We start from the raw sequence: 20,385 nt of genomic DNA, 5'->3' as shown, positions 1-20,385 counted from the left end.
GGGCCACTGAGGAACCCATACTGGTCTTTCTGATTTCCAAGTAATTTTGATTGTCTCAGTGGCCCTTTCTGAAAATCCAACCCATGTCTGTCTGTTCCTTGATCTATTTGTATTGGTGCTGCTATACCTTGTTCTTGTTTTTCTAATCTTTTTCCTTTCCTAAAACCTTGTCTAGTCATAATAGTGGGTGCATTTTGGTTGATGTTATTTGTTAATGTCAAACCTAATTGATCTAGGACATCTCGTCCCCATAAATTTACGGGAAGATGATCCAATACATATGGCTGTATAGTTCCTTCACATCCTTCAGGATCCTTCCAATCTAATACCATTGCACTTCTATGGGGATTAGTTGCCACTCCTAGGCCTCGAAGCGTTTGAGTGGCTTGTTGTAATGGCCAATGTTTTGGCCATTCTTGACGAGAGATGATGCTAAGGTCTGCACCTGTATCCAGTAGCCCATTAAATTCATGTCCTTGAATATTTAGTTTTAGCATGGGGCGAGAATCTAAATTTAAAGAAAGCATAGCCCAATCTACACCTGTGGAGCCTAATCCCTTGGAACTTCTTTCTACTGTACGACTGGAAAATTTATCATGTAGGCTGGGTATTATTAGTAACTGTGCTATTCTATCTCCTGGTGAAATTACTGATATACCCTTTGGAGAACTGGCTATAATTTTTATTTCACCTTCATAATCGGGATCAATTACCCCAGGACTTATCATAAGTCCTTTTAGAGTAGAAGAGCTGCGTCCCAATAATAAGCCTACTGTTCCTTTGGGAAGAGGTCCTTTCACCCCTGTGGGAATGATTTGAACTCCCATCTCTGGAGTTAGTACTGCTCTGGCGGAGGCGCAGATGTCCAACCCTGTGCTCCCTCTGGTTTGTCTGATGAGGGATCTGATGGACAATGTGTCCTGGGCACTACCCTGATGGGGTTGCTGGGTTCCTCCAGTGCTCCGTATATTTGTGGTTTGGGGCCCCGGAGCATTGGGCCCCCGACTCCAGACAATTACTGGGTCAGGACCTTTCCATTGTCCTGTTAGAATATCCTTCCAAAGTACCTTGGGCTTATGCACATTTTTTGGACACATATGCCTTTCCGCAGCACTAAGTCCTGATGAATCCAAATTTAAAAAGTTTAGAGTAAAAAGGGTTATTTTAAGTTTATCTTTGGGGAATATATACCCCTTCCCAATTCCTTCTTTTTGCTTTAATAAGTACATTTTAATAGTTTGATGAGCTCTTTCAAGTATGCCTTGTCCCTGTGGATTGTATGGGATTCCTATTATATGAGTAATGCCAAATGTTGAGCAAAATTGTTTAAAAGAGGTAGAAGTATAACCAGGGGCATTATCTGTTTTTAACTGTTTTGGAACACCCACAGTGGTGTTTTTTTTTTTTTTTTTTTTGTGGGGCAGGGGAGCAGTGCTGGGAATGGAACGCAGGGCTTTACACATGTTAGGCAAGTGCTCTACCACTAAGCTATATCCCTAAGCCTTCTAATCACTCTTGATAGGCTTCTTATTTTCAGGAAGATCACCAAGTACACACATACATAAAATCTCAATTATATAACTAAAAAGGAAATTGAGAATGGCAGAGTATTTACAATTAGATTTTCCAAGGGAAAGGAGAACATGAGCTTGTATATATATATATCTCTCAGCATGGTCATTTCACTATGGATATGCTCACACAGTGAGGTAAGGCAATGATTGTGTATATGTGCTTACACATTAAGCAAAACAGTATGTTTGCTGTAACAGGGACTAGACACAATGTAGTTCAAAGCTATATCTCCCACAGCAATAATTAACATATACCTGACTAATATAGAATGTACTCTGAACAAAATTAATGTAAGCCAATGTCTGAGAACTCTTAGGGATTTTGAATCCTATTCAGTGGGTCTGCAAGGTTCTCCCTTTTCTAAGTTATGTGTGAAGTTGGAGTGTCTTCATATACTTCAAGCAAGATAGCACAACTCATTATATGCAGAAGTAGATAGGACAATCCAGTAGTCTTCTACTAAAGCAGACATCACAAAATTGCAAAAACCTGCTAAAACATGCCACTCCTCCACTATTTTTGCTTTGTTCCTGGGAAATGTAGGTTTTTTAAAATGTTGTTTATGTTAATATGTAGTGAATGGTCATATATATTAATAAACTAAAAGTCTGTTTGAATTTCAAATATCATAAATATTCATTGATATAACCCACATAAACAAAAACTCTTTTGTTATAAGGGATCCAAAGATCAAGTTTTAGAACGCCAGTATAGAAAGTATTATTCCTCCTTGCCACAGTATTATTAAATACTCTTACTAAATAAAAATGTTTCGATCTCCATTTACCACCCCCAAACATATTCTCCACCTTCCTCTGTACTACAGACTGGCTCCCTTGCTACTGGCTTCAGATTGAATTTCACTACTGGGAAACACAGGGAAGAGTCTGGAGGTGAATTTCACTACTGGGAAACACAGGGAAGAGTCTGCTCCCTCCCTGCTCAGAACCATGTCTGTGCAATAAGCCTGTCTCCTAAGCCACAGCTACACATTCTAGGCAATTCAGACTCTTCACACTTATTCTTCCACTTGTATCTCCAGTCCTAGTTATGATTAAGGTTTTTCACTGTTGCCAGTCTCTGGATGCCTCATCACAACTTCTTCATTCCTTATAAACACCTCTGTAAATAATCCCTTTGTAAAATTTCTTTGAGCCATATGAGGAAATTCAAGGGAGGAATTTGAGATAGATCTGCCAAAAGGAAGTAGTGATGAATTTTACATGTCTCTTAAAATTCACGAGTTTAAAGATAAGTTTTTAATAATATTAAGTGTGCTTTTATTGTTAATAATTATGAATAAAAATGACGGGCACTATAGTCTCTCAAGAAATTTAAAGCATTTTATGACTATCATATTCCAATTTTTGTGAAGAGGAAAAATCTTTTATTTTCCTATTAAACAACTACACAAAAAAAAGTTATTAAATTGACCAAGATCAAATAGATAAATAGAAATTTCACATTAAAAAGCACATAACAAAACTATTAAGTCCCAATGAATAATTTACCCATTTAAAAAATATTAACATAAGAACTAAATTTTTAAAATATAACAAAAGAAATGTCTATTGAAACTGGATATAATGTTTATCATCAATACTAGCAGAATATGAGTCATGCAAATGTTCATAGCTATAACCTTACCTAGTATTCACATTACTCAATGTTATTTTTTTATTCTAGTACCATCATGGGTAAATTCTTGAGCACCACAGAATGGAAGGATAGTTTCTCAGACATTAGGTAGGAACCCCTCAATAACAACAGTATTAGAATGGATTAATGACAACACCGTTGGCAACATTTTCTTTTTCTTTCTTTCTTTATTTTTGATACTAGGAATTGAACTACTGGGCTGCTTCCCCAGCCCTTTTTATTTAAGCTTTAAATTGTATAAATCAGAGCCATAACTACAATGCTGCTAAACTCAAATTTGAATCAACTCAATTAAAGCCTGAGTCAAAGACAAACTAAGAAACCTGATTCAATACGAAAAATTGTGGTATGTATGTATATTTAAAATTGTAATGCAAAAAAAAGTACATGTATAAAGGCATAAATTGGTATGAACATACTTTATATACAGGGATATGAAAAATTATGCCTATATATGTAATAAGAATTGTAATGCTTTCCACTGCTGTTGTGTTTTTAAAAAAAAAAAATTTAAAGAATAAAAAACTCCATCCCCTACACTCACAAAAAAAAAAAAAGAAACCTGACTCAAGTACTACAATCAAAAACACCCAGTAGCAGATCTAAATGTGAAAGAATAAAAACTTTTAAAACACAGAAAAGTATCTTTATGACCTTGAAATAAGAAAGTTCCTTAAACAAGACATAAAAAGGTTCACCATTAAGGACTGTAAATTGGTGCAACCACTGTGGAAAGCAGTATGGAGACTCCTCAAAAAACTGGGAATGGCACAGTGGCGCATGCCTATAATCCCAGCAGCTCGGGAGGCTGAGGCAGAAGGATTTAAGTTCAAAGCCAGCCTCAGCAACTCGAGGAGCTAAGCAACTTAATGAGATCCTGTCTCTAAATAAAATACAAAATAGAGTTGGGGATGTGATTCAGTGGTTGAGTGCCCCTGAGGTCAATCCCTGGTACCAAAAAAAGAAAAGAGAAAGAAAACTGGGAATGGAACCACTATTTGACCCAGTTATCCTGCTCCTCAGTATATATCCAAAGGACTTAAAATCAGCATACTGAGCTGGGGTTGTGGCTCTGTGGCAGAGCACTTGCCTCAAACATATGAGGCACTGGGTTCAATCCTCAGCACCACATAAAAATAAATAAACAAAATGAAGATATTGTGTCCATGTACAACTAAAAAAAATATATTAAAATCATCATACTAGGACTGGGGAGATAGCTCAGTTGGTAGGGTGCTTGCCTGGCATGCATAAGAACCTGGGTTCAATCCCCAGCAACACACACACACACACACACACACACAAAAGCAGCATACTACAGTGATGCAGCCACATCAATGTTTACAGCAGCTCAATTCACAATAACTAAGCTATGGAATCAACCTAGATGCCCTTCAACAGATGAATGAATAAAGAAAATATGATAGATAAATACACATATACATACACACCCAATGTAATATTACTCAGCCTAAAGAAGAATGACTATGGCATTTGCCAGTAAATGTATGGACCTGGAGACTATTATGCTATGTGAAATAAGCCAATCCTAAGAAGCCAAAGGTTGAATACTCTCTCTGATATGTACAAGCTAACCCACAATGGGGAGGGCGGGGAACAGAAGTTCAATAGATTAGACAATGGGGACTGGAGGGAAAGGAGGAAGAACAGAAAAGGAAAGGTGGTGAGAGGAATCTGACTTGATCTTCCTATGTAAATATATGAAAACACCACAGTAAATCCCACCATCATGTACATCCACAAGAATGGGGCCCTAACTAGAATAAAATACATTCCATGCTTGTATAATTATGTCAAAATGGATTCTACTGTCATGTAAACTAAAAAAAAAAAAAAAACAATTAGGAAAAAAATTTTTAAGTGCATCATTAAAATTTTTTAAAAATATAGGCTGAACTGTGTAAAAATAAAATTTTTTATTCACTGAAAGATATCAGATATTCACAATACATATATCTGATAAAGGACCCACATAAAGAATCCTCCAAACAGAACAACAGAAAATAGTAAAATAGACAAATTACTTGACACTTCAAAAGCAGAATTCACAAATAACCAATAAACAACTTCATTAGTCATCAGGGAAATACAAATTAATATCATTTAAAAACACTACAGATCCACCAAAATAGCAAAAATGAAAAAAGAAAAAACAGAAAATATCAAATACTGGTTGAAGATATGGAACACCCAGAAATCTCACTGCTGAGTGGAGTGTAAATTGACACATAAATTTTGAAAACTATTTGCTACTTATCTACTAACATGGAATTCACACATACTCTATATCCCAGCAATTCTATTCCAAGATGTACTTACTACAGAACATATACATATTTTCCTCCTAAAGACATACTAGAGTGCTTATAGTAGCACTACTTGAACTAGCCTTTAATAAAAAAGAAGCCACAAATGTTCATCAAAAGTAGAAATGACAATAGGAAACAAACACAATGAAATACTACACAGCAATGAAAATGAAAAAATTACAGTTGCATGTAATAATAGGTGTGATTCTCACAACAAAAAACTGAGCTCTTTCCATTGGCATACATTTTACAAATATGTAAACCTAATATGATTTTAGAAGTTAAGAGAATGATTATACTTGAGAGGGGATACTGACTGGAAGGGGAACACAAGAAGAAAATCTCAGGTACTAGGATTTCTGAATTAATCTGGGAGCTATTTTCACAAGTGTGTTCAGTTCATTAAGATTCACTGAGCTTTCCATTTACTATGCAAGCTTTTTATTTTTATAAATTTATCAGTATTAGTAAATTATCAAGCAATTTTTTCACCAATTAATTTTGTTGTTGCTGTTTTTTACATACACATAGGTCTAGAAAATAACTTAATTCTTTCTTGAACTTCACATGGCTAATTTAACACAACTACATAGAAAAAGTCAGTTTTAAGTAATGTCTAGTAACAGTTCAAAAGTACTTCCTTCATTTTTAAATGCTAAAACTTTTATAATTACCTAAAAAATGAATCTATGCCAAATGAAGCCATTAATCTTTCAGCATGAAACAACTGCAAAACTTACATTTAATGAAATTAAGTTGCAATGAACTTCAAAATTAGCAAATTTTTTTCATTACTAAACTAAGATATACTATGAACAATAAATTGAAAATATCAACATATGTAAAAGTAAAGGTATACATCAGTGTCCATCATATAGTAAAATGAAAAGGCAAAGTGAATTTACTATTCCTAATTATAATTTTTAAATAAGAAGCTATTTCTACTTAAAATACTGTTTTATTAAAAACTATAATGCAAAGAATTTGAAAATAACTTATTACAAAAAAAGGAAAAAGGATATGGAAGAAAAACCCAGACATAAATCATATAAAATTAGAAATCCTGTTAGATCACTGTAGATGGCAGATAAGTTACAGGAACAAAACAAACAAACATTAGGGACTAAAGGATAGCAAAGAGAGTGGACTCTACAGAGGTCTAAAGTAGAAATTTATAAAATTACATATATGATAAAATAAGAAGCTGAAGAAGACCAGATAAATAAAATAAGAAAAAGCCCTTTGAATTCCTTTTGTAAGCACAACAAATTACTATCAGCATCCTTACTTGATATGGCCAAATAAAAATTTCAGGAGTAATGTGGAATATTCTTACAGGAAGAAGACAGGCCTTCAACATCTCCTATGTAAAAGACATTAGAAATACATCCATTTTTGTTTATCAAAACCTCACCCCATTTCACATTAGGGAATTGTTAATCTGCTTATTAAGTTTAAGAGAATTACAACCACAAACCTAATAACAAATCTCAAACATGAATACTAAACCATAATGCCTCATTATACCTTATTCCATTCATTATAGTACTCTAAAATTATTTCTGAATTAATCAACTAGAGTTCTACACTCTTGAATAACAACAATAACAAAACCCACATTTTTCCTTACCAATTCATATTCATCAAAAAGCTGTATGAGAGAAGGTGGAATAAACATATGAAAGCCCTGTAAAAAAGCATTGATCTGAGGCTGAATGGCTCTTGTCATTCGAAGTTCAGTAACAAGCTGGACATACTCTGCCTACAAAAAAAAAAAAAAAAGTTTTTGTGATGACTTCTTTTTAAATCTCATTTAAGATAATGTTGATAGAATAAATTTCTCATTTAAGAGGTAAAGGTTTGGAATTAATTTGGTGCCAATATTCATAAAACTCAACAAACCAGTAAACCACCATTCACTAAGTTGTTTAGGCCAAAATCCTAGTAATCAATCACCCATGACTTCTCTCAGATTTTGTCGGTAAGATCTACCTTTAAAAAATATTCTCAATCTGACTTAGTCTTAACTACCTCTACTTCTAGCATCCTGATCCAAGCCATCATCATCTCTAGCTTGATTACAGCAACACCTGTTTCCATTTTGCTTCCTGCCACAGCTAAAGTGGCTTTTAAAAATACAGATATATTGGGCTGGGGTTGTGGCTCAAGCGGTAACGCGCTCGCCTGGCATGTGCGGGGCTCTGGGTTTGGTCCTCAGCACCACATAAAAATATAATAAAGATGTTGTGTCCACTGAAAACTGAAAAAATAAATATTAAAAATTCTCTCTCTCTCTTCTCTCTCCTTAAAAAAAAATACAGATATATAACACATAACTTTCCTGCTCAAAACCCTACAATGACTTCACATGACACAGTAAAATCCAAATAAAAACCTTTCCCAGTCTGTAAGGCTCTTATTGATCTGAGCTCTGCTTTGCTCACTGATCCCATTCCTTTTCACTCCTCCCCTAGGTCGGTTCACTCAATTCTCTTCCTTGGCCCTCCAACTATTCCCCAAACACAAGCTCAATTAGGCCTCTCTGTCTTTACACTTTGAGGCTTTCTAACTGAAATGTCTCATTAGAACATAAACTCTCTGCAGACAAGAACTTTGTTTTATATATCTATCAGTATATATCCCCTGCTCCTAAGAGTGGCTGCTACTTTGTAAATATTTAATAAATAAGTGATAAAAATGAATGCATACATTAACAAATTAACAACACACAATTTAAGCTTAATAAAATGACTCATTTTATCATAGCCAATTCAATTTTGAGTTAAACTATTTTCACACATTATTATTAAAATTTAACTGATAATAAAAAATGTATTTTGGCACAGACCAGAATGAATGATTATCATATATACATGTATGTGTATATAAACTATTGGATGTTATCCTTTATATATTTTTCTAAATTACTTCTAACTTTTTTTTCCCTAGTACCAGGCATTGAACACAGTGGTGCTTAACCACTGAGCAACATCCTTCGCCTTTTTGTATATTTTACATTCAGACAGGGTCTCACTGAGTTACTCAGGGCCTTACTAAATTGCTGAGGCTGGTTTTGAACTTGAGTTCTTCCTGCTGCAGCCTCCTGAGCCACTGGGATTACAGGCATGCATCACCACACCTGGCCTAAGTAAAACTTTTGAGAGTTAAAAAGCAATATGCTATGTAGAGTTCTCAATAACTCTAAACACTGAGGAGAAAAAGGTCTTAATGAATTATAAAGTATGAAAATAAGATTTGTGAATTGCCCAAGTAAAGTTTACCTATATTAGTTGCATTCCATATCTATTGGAATACACATTCTTTTTTATCAATTCCTATTATGTCCTCATACATTCAATTTTTAAATTTTTATGTGTGCTAATCTTTCCTCACACTTTTATCTTTTATTCCTTCAAACATTAATTATTTTCTGTATTTATTTCAGTAACCAGTCCATAGCTACCAGATATGGATTTGTGAAAATCAGCTCCTTCACATCCTAATCCTCATAGCAATTAAGGAATTTAAATGTGACTGTCTCTTGGTTTAAATTACCTTTCAGTAAAATAATAAAATCCTAGTCATTATAAACTTTGAGTTGTTTAGTAGAATAAAGATAAGTGAAAGATAACTGTGATTAATCAAACTGCCTCTAAAATATTTTTCCCTGTCTCTTTAAATAGCACAACTTCAAATAAAACAACACAAATTAACATCTTCTTGGCAATCCAATTGTTACTATGAACACTTACTAATTTTACACACTAACATTCCAACTGTTTTTGTTATGCAGAAATATAACAGCTACCTTCCATTATCTATAAAGGGTTTATAGGTGATTTTATATCCTTGCAAAATTACACTGTTTCATATAAGCTTTAAGGAAACAGTACACACATAGATGATAGCCAATCCATAAAACAGTGGAATGACAAGTTTCAAAACTAAGCAATAAATATAAATCAAATCTAAAATCTGACTTTTCTCTAAGGTATTAAAAAAACTAATATATTCATTCTCACTACAAAAAATAGTCAGTATTTGAGGTAATGGATATGTTAATTAGCTTGACTTATTCATAAGTCATAGCATCAATTTGTATCCATAAAATATATACAAACATAATTTGTTAAAATATAATTAAAAATTTTTTAAAATAATAAAACTGATAAAAGCTAAGAGTAAAGATATTTTATCCCCAACAGATAGCATATACTGTTCCTAATAAGTTTTGCAGTCAATTCTTTGAGGGCATAAAATATGAGATGTTATGGAATTAAACTGGAGAAGTGACGATATATAAGATAATACGTTAACATACAGAAAATTTCAACCTAGAAAGCCTCAACAGAGAATAAAAAAAGAGCTCTAGCAACTTTTTTCCAGCACAACCTCCGAGCCTGATAATTGATATAAAGATATAAGAGAAAAGTAACTATAAACGGAATGCACACTAAGACTAAGGTGATTCAACTTTCAGACATTTACATTCCAGTTCAATTACTGTCTACTTATAGAAACATTTTGCTTCAGTAATCTCCTAATCTTCTTAATATGTGAAATGAATAACATCATCCCTCAAAGATATTCCTTAAAATTTTAACTTTTCTTCAGGTTTTAGGCCTAAATTATGTCCTCCTATGGAGTGCATTGGGGACACTGAAAATTGACACATTTCTCTAAACTAATTTCCTTCTTGAAAATCTTTTTTTACTATTTCTTGATATACACCTAAATAAAGCACAGTTATTTGAATAACAGTTAAATAATTTTTAATAGTAAAAACAAAATGCTCTTCTCCCCCTTTAAGTAGATTGATATTCTTGGCCACATTTATAAAATTGTTTGGAATGGTTTGTGGGTTTTTTCATTTGTTGGATTTTCTTTTTTAACCAATCAACTGTTTAAATGGTACTATTACTGACATAATTCAATTCACTGTTTATATAAACTGTTGGTAACAAAACCTTCCTTCCTGGATTTATCTCCCTGATTATTATTGCTCTGGCATATAATAGTTTTTACTGAAAATTTCAAATGAGTATGGGATCGCACTCCTGTAATCCCAGTGACTCCGGACAAGAGGATCAACAGTTTGAAGCCAGCCTCAGCAATTTAGCAAGACCCTATCTCAATACAAAAAATAAAAGGGCCAGGCACAGTGGTGCACATCTGTAATCCTAGCAGCTAAGGAGGCTGAGGCAGAAGAATCTCAAGTTCAAGACCAGCCTCAGCAACTTAGTGAGGCCTTAAGCAATTTAACAAGACTCTGTCTCAAAATTTCTCCATTGAGAACTCAATTTTTTTTTTCCTAAAGAATACAGTATCTTGCTTAAAAGCAGGCTCAAAAATATATCTAAGGGGCCAGGGTTGTGACTCAGCAGTAGAGCGCTTGCCTAGCATCGATCCCTGGCACCACATGAAAAAAAACAAATAAAATAAATGTATTGTGCCTATCTACAACTAAAAAACTATTTTAAAAAAAATGTATCTAGCACAGGGGTTCAAATCCTAGCCTCACCAATTATTAACTGTGATTTGGGTGATGCCATTTAGCCCTATATATTTCCATTTCCTCACCTGTACAGGTTTGTTTAAGCTAATACTCATAAGGCACTTCAAACACTGCCTAGCACATTATAAGCACCTAATAAATGTCAGATAGTTTTAATATTAAGGCTATTTTCATATTGGATAAAGAGAAATAATTCAATCAAAAGGTTACTACAGTAAATGAAAAATTTAAAAGTATATAATTCAAGTATATGAAATATACAAAAGGTAATCCTATTATTATCACTAGAAAACAGAACTAAAGGGCAATGAGATAAATAGAGAGTAGAATGGCAACATTATGAATCATTTGGGAGCCGAATCCACAAAAGTTGCAATCGCCCTTTAGTCCTTCCTCTTTCTCATCTTTCCAAACAATTACAACCAAGTTCTATAAATTCTATTAAAGTTATGTCCTCTTCTCCATTTTCACTACCACTGCCTTAGAAAACTCCTCATGCTTGCTCCCTGAAAACAATGCAACAGCCTCCTATTGGTTGCCTGACTACAATATTTTTTTTTGCTCCATTTCAACACATTCTTCATGCTCAAAATTAAGTTTAAAGCAAAAATGAAAAAAAAACAAAAACAAAAACCCAGAACCCTTATTTAACATTTGCAATCATCCCTACCTATAGCCTCAAATTTCTCGTTATAGGTGCAGTCTTTCATAATTTGGCCCCAGTCTACCTCCCCCACCTCATCTTTTCTCTCTCACTCGTTATGCAATGTAAGCCAAGCTCCAAGACTCTGAGCTACTGTGGGTCCTCAAATATGCCATGCTCTGTGTCATCTGTGTGCCTTCTGATGAGCCCAGAACATTTCCTTCTTCCTTTCCTTATTCTTACCTGACCACTTTATATTTCTCTATAATTCAACTTTCCTACTGCCTCCTCCATCCATTCCCTGAGATCCTGCCCTACCCCATGCTCATTCCACTATCCAAGTCTGCATGAACTTTATGATTAATATTGTAAAAGCAATGCTAGTATTTAAAATCCATGTAGTTTATCATTCAGTTCCAAGGGCTGAAACTGAAGATCTAAGCAAAAAAGGATGCATCTAACTCAAGAATTACGGCTCTAATATTTCAGGTTTTGTTTAATAATCAAAATTATTTTTAAAGAGATGGAAAAACTCTTTAAATGTTAAAATTTCAACTTCTGATAATACAACTATTTTCCAAAATGAAAACAATGAGGGATTTTTTCCCCTCTAGCTTTTAAAACAAATCACTGACAGCTACAAAATTAAAAACATTATATATCCAAATGTGGAACTAATATATATTCTTCTGCCTGTATTACATGCATTCATTTAATATACTGGATTTTAGAGAAAAGGCATTTTGTTTTCATTCTGTAATTAACAAAGGCCTTTAATAAAATTTAGGAATAATAACTCCCTCATGTGGAAATCAGTTTAAATAGGCTCTCTCTTACTAATAAGTTTGGCAAGTCATTTAAATTTCAAAACAGTTAAAATTATAAAGTTCAACTCTAGATATGACAATTACAACTATATACTTATAAACATAAGTAAATAATGGACTAGTTCTAAAGTGACAGTAAAGTTCATGGTAGAATGCATAAATTGAAAAAAAATTATATTCTTCAGGTTTGATTTTTTAAATGAACATTTTATGTACTAAATACTTTAACAATTTTAAGGCAAGTAATCAGTTTAAGATGTGGTATGTTCCTAAAGATTTTTAAATTAATCTGGTTGTTTATTAAAAAAAAATTAAATGTCTAAACAACCAAAAATTTGATAATACAATTATATTGGTAACTTTAGAAAATGGAGACTCGATTTATTGTGAGAAATTTTTATATGAGAAAAATAAAAGTTGAGAATAATTATTAAAATATTTATGACTGAGATCCTGCTATTATCAATCCTAATTATTTTTTTTTAAATTTAGCCCATTATCAACCAAGCAACTGGTCAAATTAAAAAGTGTTACACTTAGAAATAAATGTTTCAAACTCTTTAATTACCATAGTATTCCATCCTCAGACAAGACTCACAATGAAAGGTACATCCTCCATGAGCATATTTTAATTTATAATTATTTAATTACTATTTTCCTTCTTTCTAGATTCCAATAAAAAACATGAATGTAAAAACTAATAAGTATTTTATAAAATCTAAATAAAAATCATGTCATTAGTGGAGTGGCTAAAAAATGCAAGTATAAACACAGCTATGTATCATTGAATTGTTAAATGGTCATTCCACTTCATCAAACTACTCACCAGATACAGTATTCACCAATAAGAATTACATTTATGGTTCTTCCCTGAAAAGCAATCACCTGCTTAATAAAGATTCTATGGGGGCTGGGGTTGTGGCTCAGTGGTGGAGCGCTTGCCTGGCATGTGTGGGGCACTGGGTTCGAGCCTTAGGATATGAAAAAATAAATTAAATAAACATATTGTGTCTATCTACAACTAAAAAAAAAAAAAAAGATTCTATGACTTCATAACCTTTAATTGAAGGTTGGTCTTTGGTGTAAAATAAAATAATAAATGTACTACAAGGTGAACAATCTAAAGATTTTTAAAATATTTTCATTCACTCCCAAGTTCATACAAATTTCAAAATTAATTTAAGCACTTTACTATCTTAATTTTCAACATTCTAACATGACTCATTATATTAAAAACTAGGTAGGTTTTTCCTCAATATGATTAATTTTGCATACAGCATGAAGAACATTAGACTTGAAATTAGAAGACCTGAGTTTTGGTATCACCTTTGCCATTAACTCTTTAGGATTCAGTGTCCTTGTATACAAAATCAGAGGGAAAGCTAAAAATTTCTAAGTATAGTGAATAAAAGCTCAACTCCCGATTTTATTTCTAATAACTCAACTGCATATTTTTGTGTAAGTATAGCACAAGAGTTTTAAGAAGTAAAATTGTATGTCTTAATACAGGTTCACAATTTCCTTTATATATGTGAAACTAAGAACATACTTTTAAAGAATACTACCCAATAGCATTCTTTACTACTACTACAACTTTTGTGCTACTTTTCATTTTACAGAATGTCAATGACAATTCCGTATGGTAGGTATTATTATTCTAGTTCTATAGGATGTAGAAAACTGAGGCTCAATGAGTTGTTAAAATGTGACTAAGTCTTGGGCCAGCAATGCAGTTCAGTGGTAGCAGGGAACATGACTATCATTGAGTAAGGTTCTGTCTGGGTTTGGCCCCCAGCACTATTATAATAACAACAACAACAAAAAGTCTACAACCTACAAAATGGTTTAACAGACAATCTTTATGGTTAATTCTGAAGTTGTCTTGGAATTAAAACATGACTAAGGAAAGGAAAAAGGTTTTAGGTTTGTTTAACAAGAAGATGCTATTCATACATAACTGGAATTCAAAACCAGATTTTCTGATTCCGAATGTCCTTCATAATATAGCAAAATATAATACTGTATTGTATATTTGATTATGATTTTCAAAAGTTTATGATTTTCAACATTTAAAACAAATGCAAGATTTTGTGATAACATGTATAGAGAAGATACAATAATAAAAACAACCAAGATATAAAATTAGAAATATATACATTAAGAGGTCTAACAGATTTACTGGAACTTAAAAGCATTTCCAAAGTTTAAACATTGGTATTTCTTCTTTTCTATATTAAAATATTTTTAAAATATTTTTTAAAATATTTTTTTTAGTTGTTGATAGACCTTTATTTTATTTATCTATATGCAATGCTGAGAATCAAACCCAGTGCCTCATATATGCCAAGCAAGTGGACTACCGCTGACCCACAATCCCAGTCCTATATTAAAACTCTTTAATCACACTTTTGAAATAGTGATTATTACAAGTATTATATTTTGATTAAGTTTGTATTATTAAAATTTTCAAATGCATTTGTAAATGTACAATTGGTATGATCAACTGAAGCGTCCAGACTGCTTTAGGAACCATCTCAGCCTACCTAGGTAAAACAATACTGAAATGATCCTTTCCAATTCAAGTTTGACATTTGATAGTTTTGTTAACTCAAATGTTTTAATCTACAGCATAAAAGCTTTTCTAGCAAGTACCAGAACAATTTAGCGTAACTGGCAAATTATCAAATCCAAACTTCAAACAATAATTAAGGTAAACATTCAAATACTCACTTTGTTATTTTGTGTCACAAGAATACCTCCACCCCCAGGTTTCAAAGGCACCTCTTCCATTGCTCCAAACACATCAGTTTCAACAGAAAAAGTTAATTCTAGACCTAGATCACTAATATCATTATCTAAAATCCACTGCAAATTTTTGGCATATTCTGGATCAATGGATGCTACATCTTGGTAATTTACAGGAATACCTAAAAAAATGCAAAAACACAGCAGTTACAGTCCATTTTTCTGTCTTTCCTCATCTGTTTAATGGTAAAATACTGCCCTCTATGGATACATTGAAAAACTGCAAAACAGAATCCAATTCACAGCATGGCTTTAAATGGATCTAATTCCTAAATGTGTAATTCTAAATATTAAGCCTGTTTTTTCCACATCTTTACAATGAAATCTTTCTTTAAAATAGATATTCCGTAAGTTGTCATAAAATTTCAGAAGTACCAAATATCTTATTAAATTGTATTCTTTGCACAAACATATACATGATAAAATAAAAAACAAAAATTTAGAAGTGTTTTTTTAAAAATAGGTCATTTTTTTTGCCTCTGACTCCCAAATGCCTTACACATAGATGGTGTCCAATCAAAATAAAAATTATCTCATTCAAATGCCACTGATTACCTACTTAGTTCACCCTTAAAAGCTTAAGAAAATTACTGTAAAAACATGTGTACAGAAATAAAAAATAAAACCATACCAAGAATGTGTTTGTAGAATGATCGTGTGAAGTAAATATTGACCAACTGCCTATGGTTCAAAGCTAATCCCAAGATCTGGCCAGCAAACCGGAAATAGTTCAAGTGATCAGGATTTACATAGGAGTTGCTATTAGGCTGAAAAGTTGTTCCTATTAAAATAAATACCAAAAAATTATACTTAGGAATCTATATGCAGAAGAGAGATAACTTAAATGCAAATAAATTAATTCACATATAACTTCAGTAAAGCTAATCATATTAAGCTTCCATAGGAATGTTCTTTGTGGATACACAAACAGGCAGTAGAAATGGAAGTACTGAAAATAACCATTAATTCACATACATTATCAGGACAAGTCCAAATATAAAGAGAAAATTTTAGAATACTTTCAACTAAAGTAGTTGGAAGAACATTAGATACCTTCAAAAAACCTAGTAAAAGATAATACACATACACGTATGAACACCCATTTTCCTAGGCAGTGTGGCAATAAATACTAGGCTATAAACTAGGGCAGATATTGTCTCATTCATCTATATATGTCCAGGGCAATTATTATTCACTTATTTTTGCTTCTCAAGGAAAGCAAACAGTTATGAGAAAGACTAAAACTTTTAAATGTACAACTGTTCTTAATAGACCTAGTCATTGAACTTAATGCCTGTTAAACAATGATCAGAAAATCATCTAAGTTTCCAAGTCAACCACTTCTTTCACATGGCAAATAATCAAGTTTAAACAATTAATGCTGAGGTAAAAGGAAAAATGGCAAGAGTAACAGTTACTGATTACAGTGTCAAAATCTAATTTTAAGAGTATAATTCCACTTTTATGAAATATCTAGAATAAGTGAATTCATATATATTCAAAGTAGATTATACTTCAAGTAGTTACTTGAGGCTAGGGAAAGACTGAGGAGTTATTTAACAAGCAGAATTTCTGCTTGGGCTGACAAAAAAGTTCTGGAATCAGTGGTGATGGTTGTACAGCATAATAGGTCAATAGTGTCAATAAGTTGCAGACTTTCAAATGGTTGAAATGATCAATACTACATATTTTACCACACAAAAACACATAGTCCAATCGAAAAATCTAATGTCAACTTCTCAACTTCAACTCCACTGATTTTTCTGTGATGATCATTAACCTGGATTAAAAATTCATTCATTCAAGAAACATGAACTCATGCTATGTACTACTTTCTAGGTACTGAGGCTAAAAGAAAGGATAACTGATAAATATAACAGAAATAGAATCAAAGAAAAATAAAGTAGAAAATATTATTAGTGAAATGTTTGGTCATTTGGAATACATACTTGTGATAATACTTTGAGCTTTGATTTATCATTGTTGAAATTGGATTAAACTGCTGTCACCCATTTAATTAGATGTAAGGGAAAAAATTTAGAAGCTTATGGTTGAATGGCCTAAATAAGCCACATGAAGTTCATCATTCACTCTTAAATACCTTTGAATAATTTCCAGTCACGAGGTATGACTGGATATGAAAAGACAGAGCAAGGCCTTGGAGAAGAAGAAAGACATCAAAGATCAGCATAACCATAATTCCAAAACCATATTATTTTATAATGAGAATATCACAATTTTTTTTTATCTGTTCAAATAGAGAACATTAGGGTTACTGGTGAACCAGCACTTATTTTTGATGAGTCTATTTTCCTCTCCTAGCTTTGTGTAATTCTTTCACTATCTAATACTTTCTGGGAAATTTGGATTCTTAAAAAGAATAGATAAGGAGAAATTTAAAGGAAAAAAAGGAAGCAAATGGGATAAAAATCTTCAGGACAGGAATAATAAATAGTTTTTAACTTGAAAACTAGTTAAAACAGAGTATAAAATTTATATTAAGATTTTTAAGTTCAAAATACTCACAACTATGACGGTCCCAGGTTCTTGTTTTCACTATTAAAAATTCTGGGGCTGGGACTGTGGCTCAGTGGTAGAGTGCTCGTCTAGCACATGCAAGGTGCTGGGTTCGATCCTCAGCACCACATAAAAATAAATAAATAAAATAAAGCTATTGTGTCTAACTACTTCTAAAAAAATAAATAAATGTTTAAAAAAATTATAAGTAATCTAGGGATGATTTAAAGTATATGGGAGGATATGCATAGGTTAAATGCAAATACCAGACCATCTTATAGAAGGGACTTGGGCATCCATCCACAAATTATGATGTGTTTAGAGGGGGCCTGCACCAATTACTAGCAGATTCTGAGGGATGACTGAACATTGGCATGTGTAAATTCTGAACTATTATTCAGATAAATATGATTCATTGAGATATTTTTCAAAATATAATGAAAAACTTTTTTGTGTGGTGCTGGCAGTCAAAGGGCCCTGTGCACACAAGACAAATGTTTTACCAATGAGTTATATCTCAAGCCCTGAAAATACAATTTCAAGAAGGAAATCCTACTACATAATTATTTTCAAAGAATAATAGTAACAGTATCTAATACTTATTTCATGCTTTCTTTGTGCCAAGCATCAAAATAAACATTTTCACATCTCAGCTAACTGACGTATCCACTAACTGAATTCTCATTGTGTTATAAAACAAGTTATCACCATTTTCAATTAAAGGTTAACTTCACTAGTCTAATATCAAATTTAAAAAGTGGCAGAGCCAATATTAACACCTAATGTAACCCCAAAATCCAAACTCAAACAGTATCATAAGCTGCTTCTCTATCATGAGCATCTTAATTTGATTAGAAAATAAGTTTTTTTAAAAAAAATTGTTACAAATAACAGTCTCTCCAGATGTTCCCCACATTCAGGAACTCTTAAATCCTAAATGAAATTCCTTCATGAAACTAAACTTAATAACAAGATAATATTTCACCTAGATTTTTAAATTATTATTAAAACCATGACCCTAAAGAGAAATCATGTAGTTTACAAAAAGAACCACAATTTTTACAGTCTATCCCCTCAACATTTGCTTTGTTACGTGGTATTAAGGAAGTACCTCTAGTAATGATTTTCACATCAAATCTGAATTTCAGGTATGAAACTAAACAGAGGCAGAATGAGGGGACTATAAAGAAAAGCAAAGCCTAAAATATGCTGAATTGAGTTTTAGAGATTAGGCCTAAAATCTTTAAACTTAGCGCTTCATTGAACTTGTCATACTGTTCACAAAGACACTAAATTCACCAAGAGCAAACAATCAAAGGTTACAAAATTAAAGCAGGCAGTCCCATATTCTTAAGTAATTTCAAATACCCAAGGAGCGCATTACATAGGTGAATGCCTGCAGCTTCCTAGCTTCATTGCAGCCCACTCCTGTTGGCCTCTCCTCAAGTAATCCTTCTTATTAAATGGAGATTTGCTGCTACACTTGTTTGGAAGCAGTCAGAAGCTACAATTAATTAGGTATTCTCTCCTTGTAAAAGAATGTAAATACTGGAGAAAGAAAAAATTTGCAGGAAAAAACAATGGAACTGTGCGCAAAGCATCTGAAATCTAAAATCCTACTTTCACTTCAAATATAAGTCTTTATTACAGAGCTCTCAAACATACCCTCACAAAAATGAGGTGGTAACCAATTCCATTGAGTCTATAATATCAAATTACAACTCTATAGGTCCAAAAACCATTTCCACAAAGAGAGCTGTTCATCTGTATTATATGGTTAGGTAAGAGCTTTGTAGTTGTCAGGTCTTGATCTCTTAAAAGAACTGAAAAAAAAAAAAGTCAGCATGCATAAATAGATTATGAGTTAAGATTTAACATCACAATTTCTAGATTTTGGTTTTCATAACCAATATCTTTTTTTCTTTTTAGAATAAAGTAACAGAATTTATTTTTGAAACATAAAGGAAGCAGAACTCTCACAACGGAGGAATCACACTAAATTTTAGATGTAGAAACTCAAATAGGGTTAGCAAATTTTTATTTTTCCAAATACGGACTTTTTTTTAAGTCCATTACTAGCAACACTATTTTATGGAAGAAAACGTTAGCCAAAAAAGTAGGCTAGGGCTGGGGATGTGGCTCAAGCGGTAATGTGCCTGGCATGCGCGGGGCGCTGGGTTCGATCCTCAGCACCACATAAAATAATATAAAGATGTGTCCACTGAAAACCGAAAAATAAATATTAAAAAAAAAGTAGGCTAAAGGATAAATATCAATTGAATAAATTTCAAAGGGCAGATAAGAACTTGTTCAGGACCTCAAGACAAGCATTTGGAAACCAACTCTACTACACTAAGTTAAGTTCCACTTTCGGTTCTACCACTTGTCAGCTTGTCAATATAGACAAAAACTCTGAATTACAGTTTTTGATATGGGAATGCCTCATCTAGTTCACAGGGTTACTGTGGGAATCAACAAAATGTACTGAAGTAGTTTGAAAAATATGACAAGTCA

The 20,385-nt window shown here is 32.7% G+C and overlaps 1 protein-coding gene across 6 annotated transcripts in view; it reads right to left on the bottom strand.

Moving 5' to 3' along the window:
• The window catches only part of Hace1 (HECT domain and ankyrin repeat containing E3 ubiquitin protein ligase 1), an 88,052-nt gene that overhangs the window by 11,625 nt on the left and 56,042 nt on the right, over positions 1 to 20,385 (bottom strand). For 4 of the 6 annotated variants that reach the window (XM_058575380.1, XM_058575374.1, XM_058575382.1 and 1 more), the window contains 4 exons: positions 15,986 to 16,135; positions 15,280 to 15,476; positions 7,195 to 7,326; positions 6,853 to 6,927 (listed from right to left, as the gene is read on the bottom strand). In XM_058575380.1, coding sequence (XP_058431363.1) covers positions 6,853 to 6,927; positions 7,195 to 7,326; positions 15,280 to 15,476; positions 15,986 to 16,135 — 554 coding nt within the window. The remainder of the gene's footprint in view (positions 1 to 6,852; positions 6,928 to 7,194; positions 7,327 to 15,279; positions 15,477 to 15,985; positions 16,136 to 20,385) is intronic. The other 2 variants (XM_046430697.2, XM_046430712.2) reach the window with 1 other exon arrangement.

Source organism: Marmota monax, unplaced genomic scaffold, assembly GCF_021218885.2.
Source record: "Marmota monax isolate L192 unplaced genomic scaffold, Marmota_monax_Labrador192_F-V1.1 WCK01_AAM20220418_F8-fsc00013, whole genome shotgun sequence".
Lineage (NCBI taxonomy): Eukaryota > Metazoa > Chordata > Mammalia > Rodentia > Sciuridae > Marmota > Marmota monax.
The sequence above is the reverse complement of the archived record's forward strand: the minus strand, read 5'-3'. Positions and strand labels throughout refer to the sequence as shown.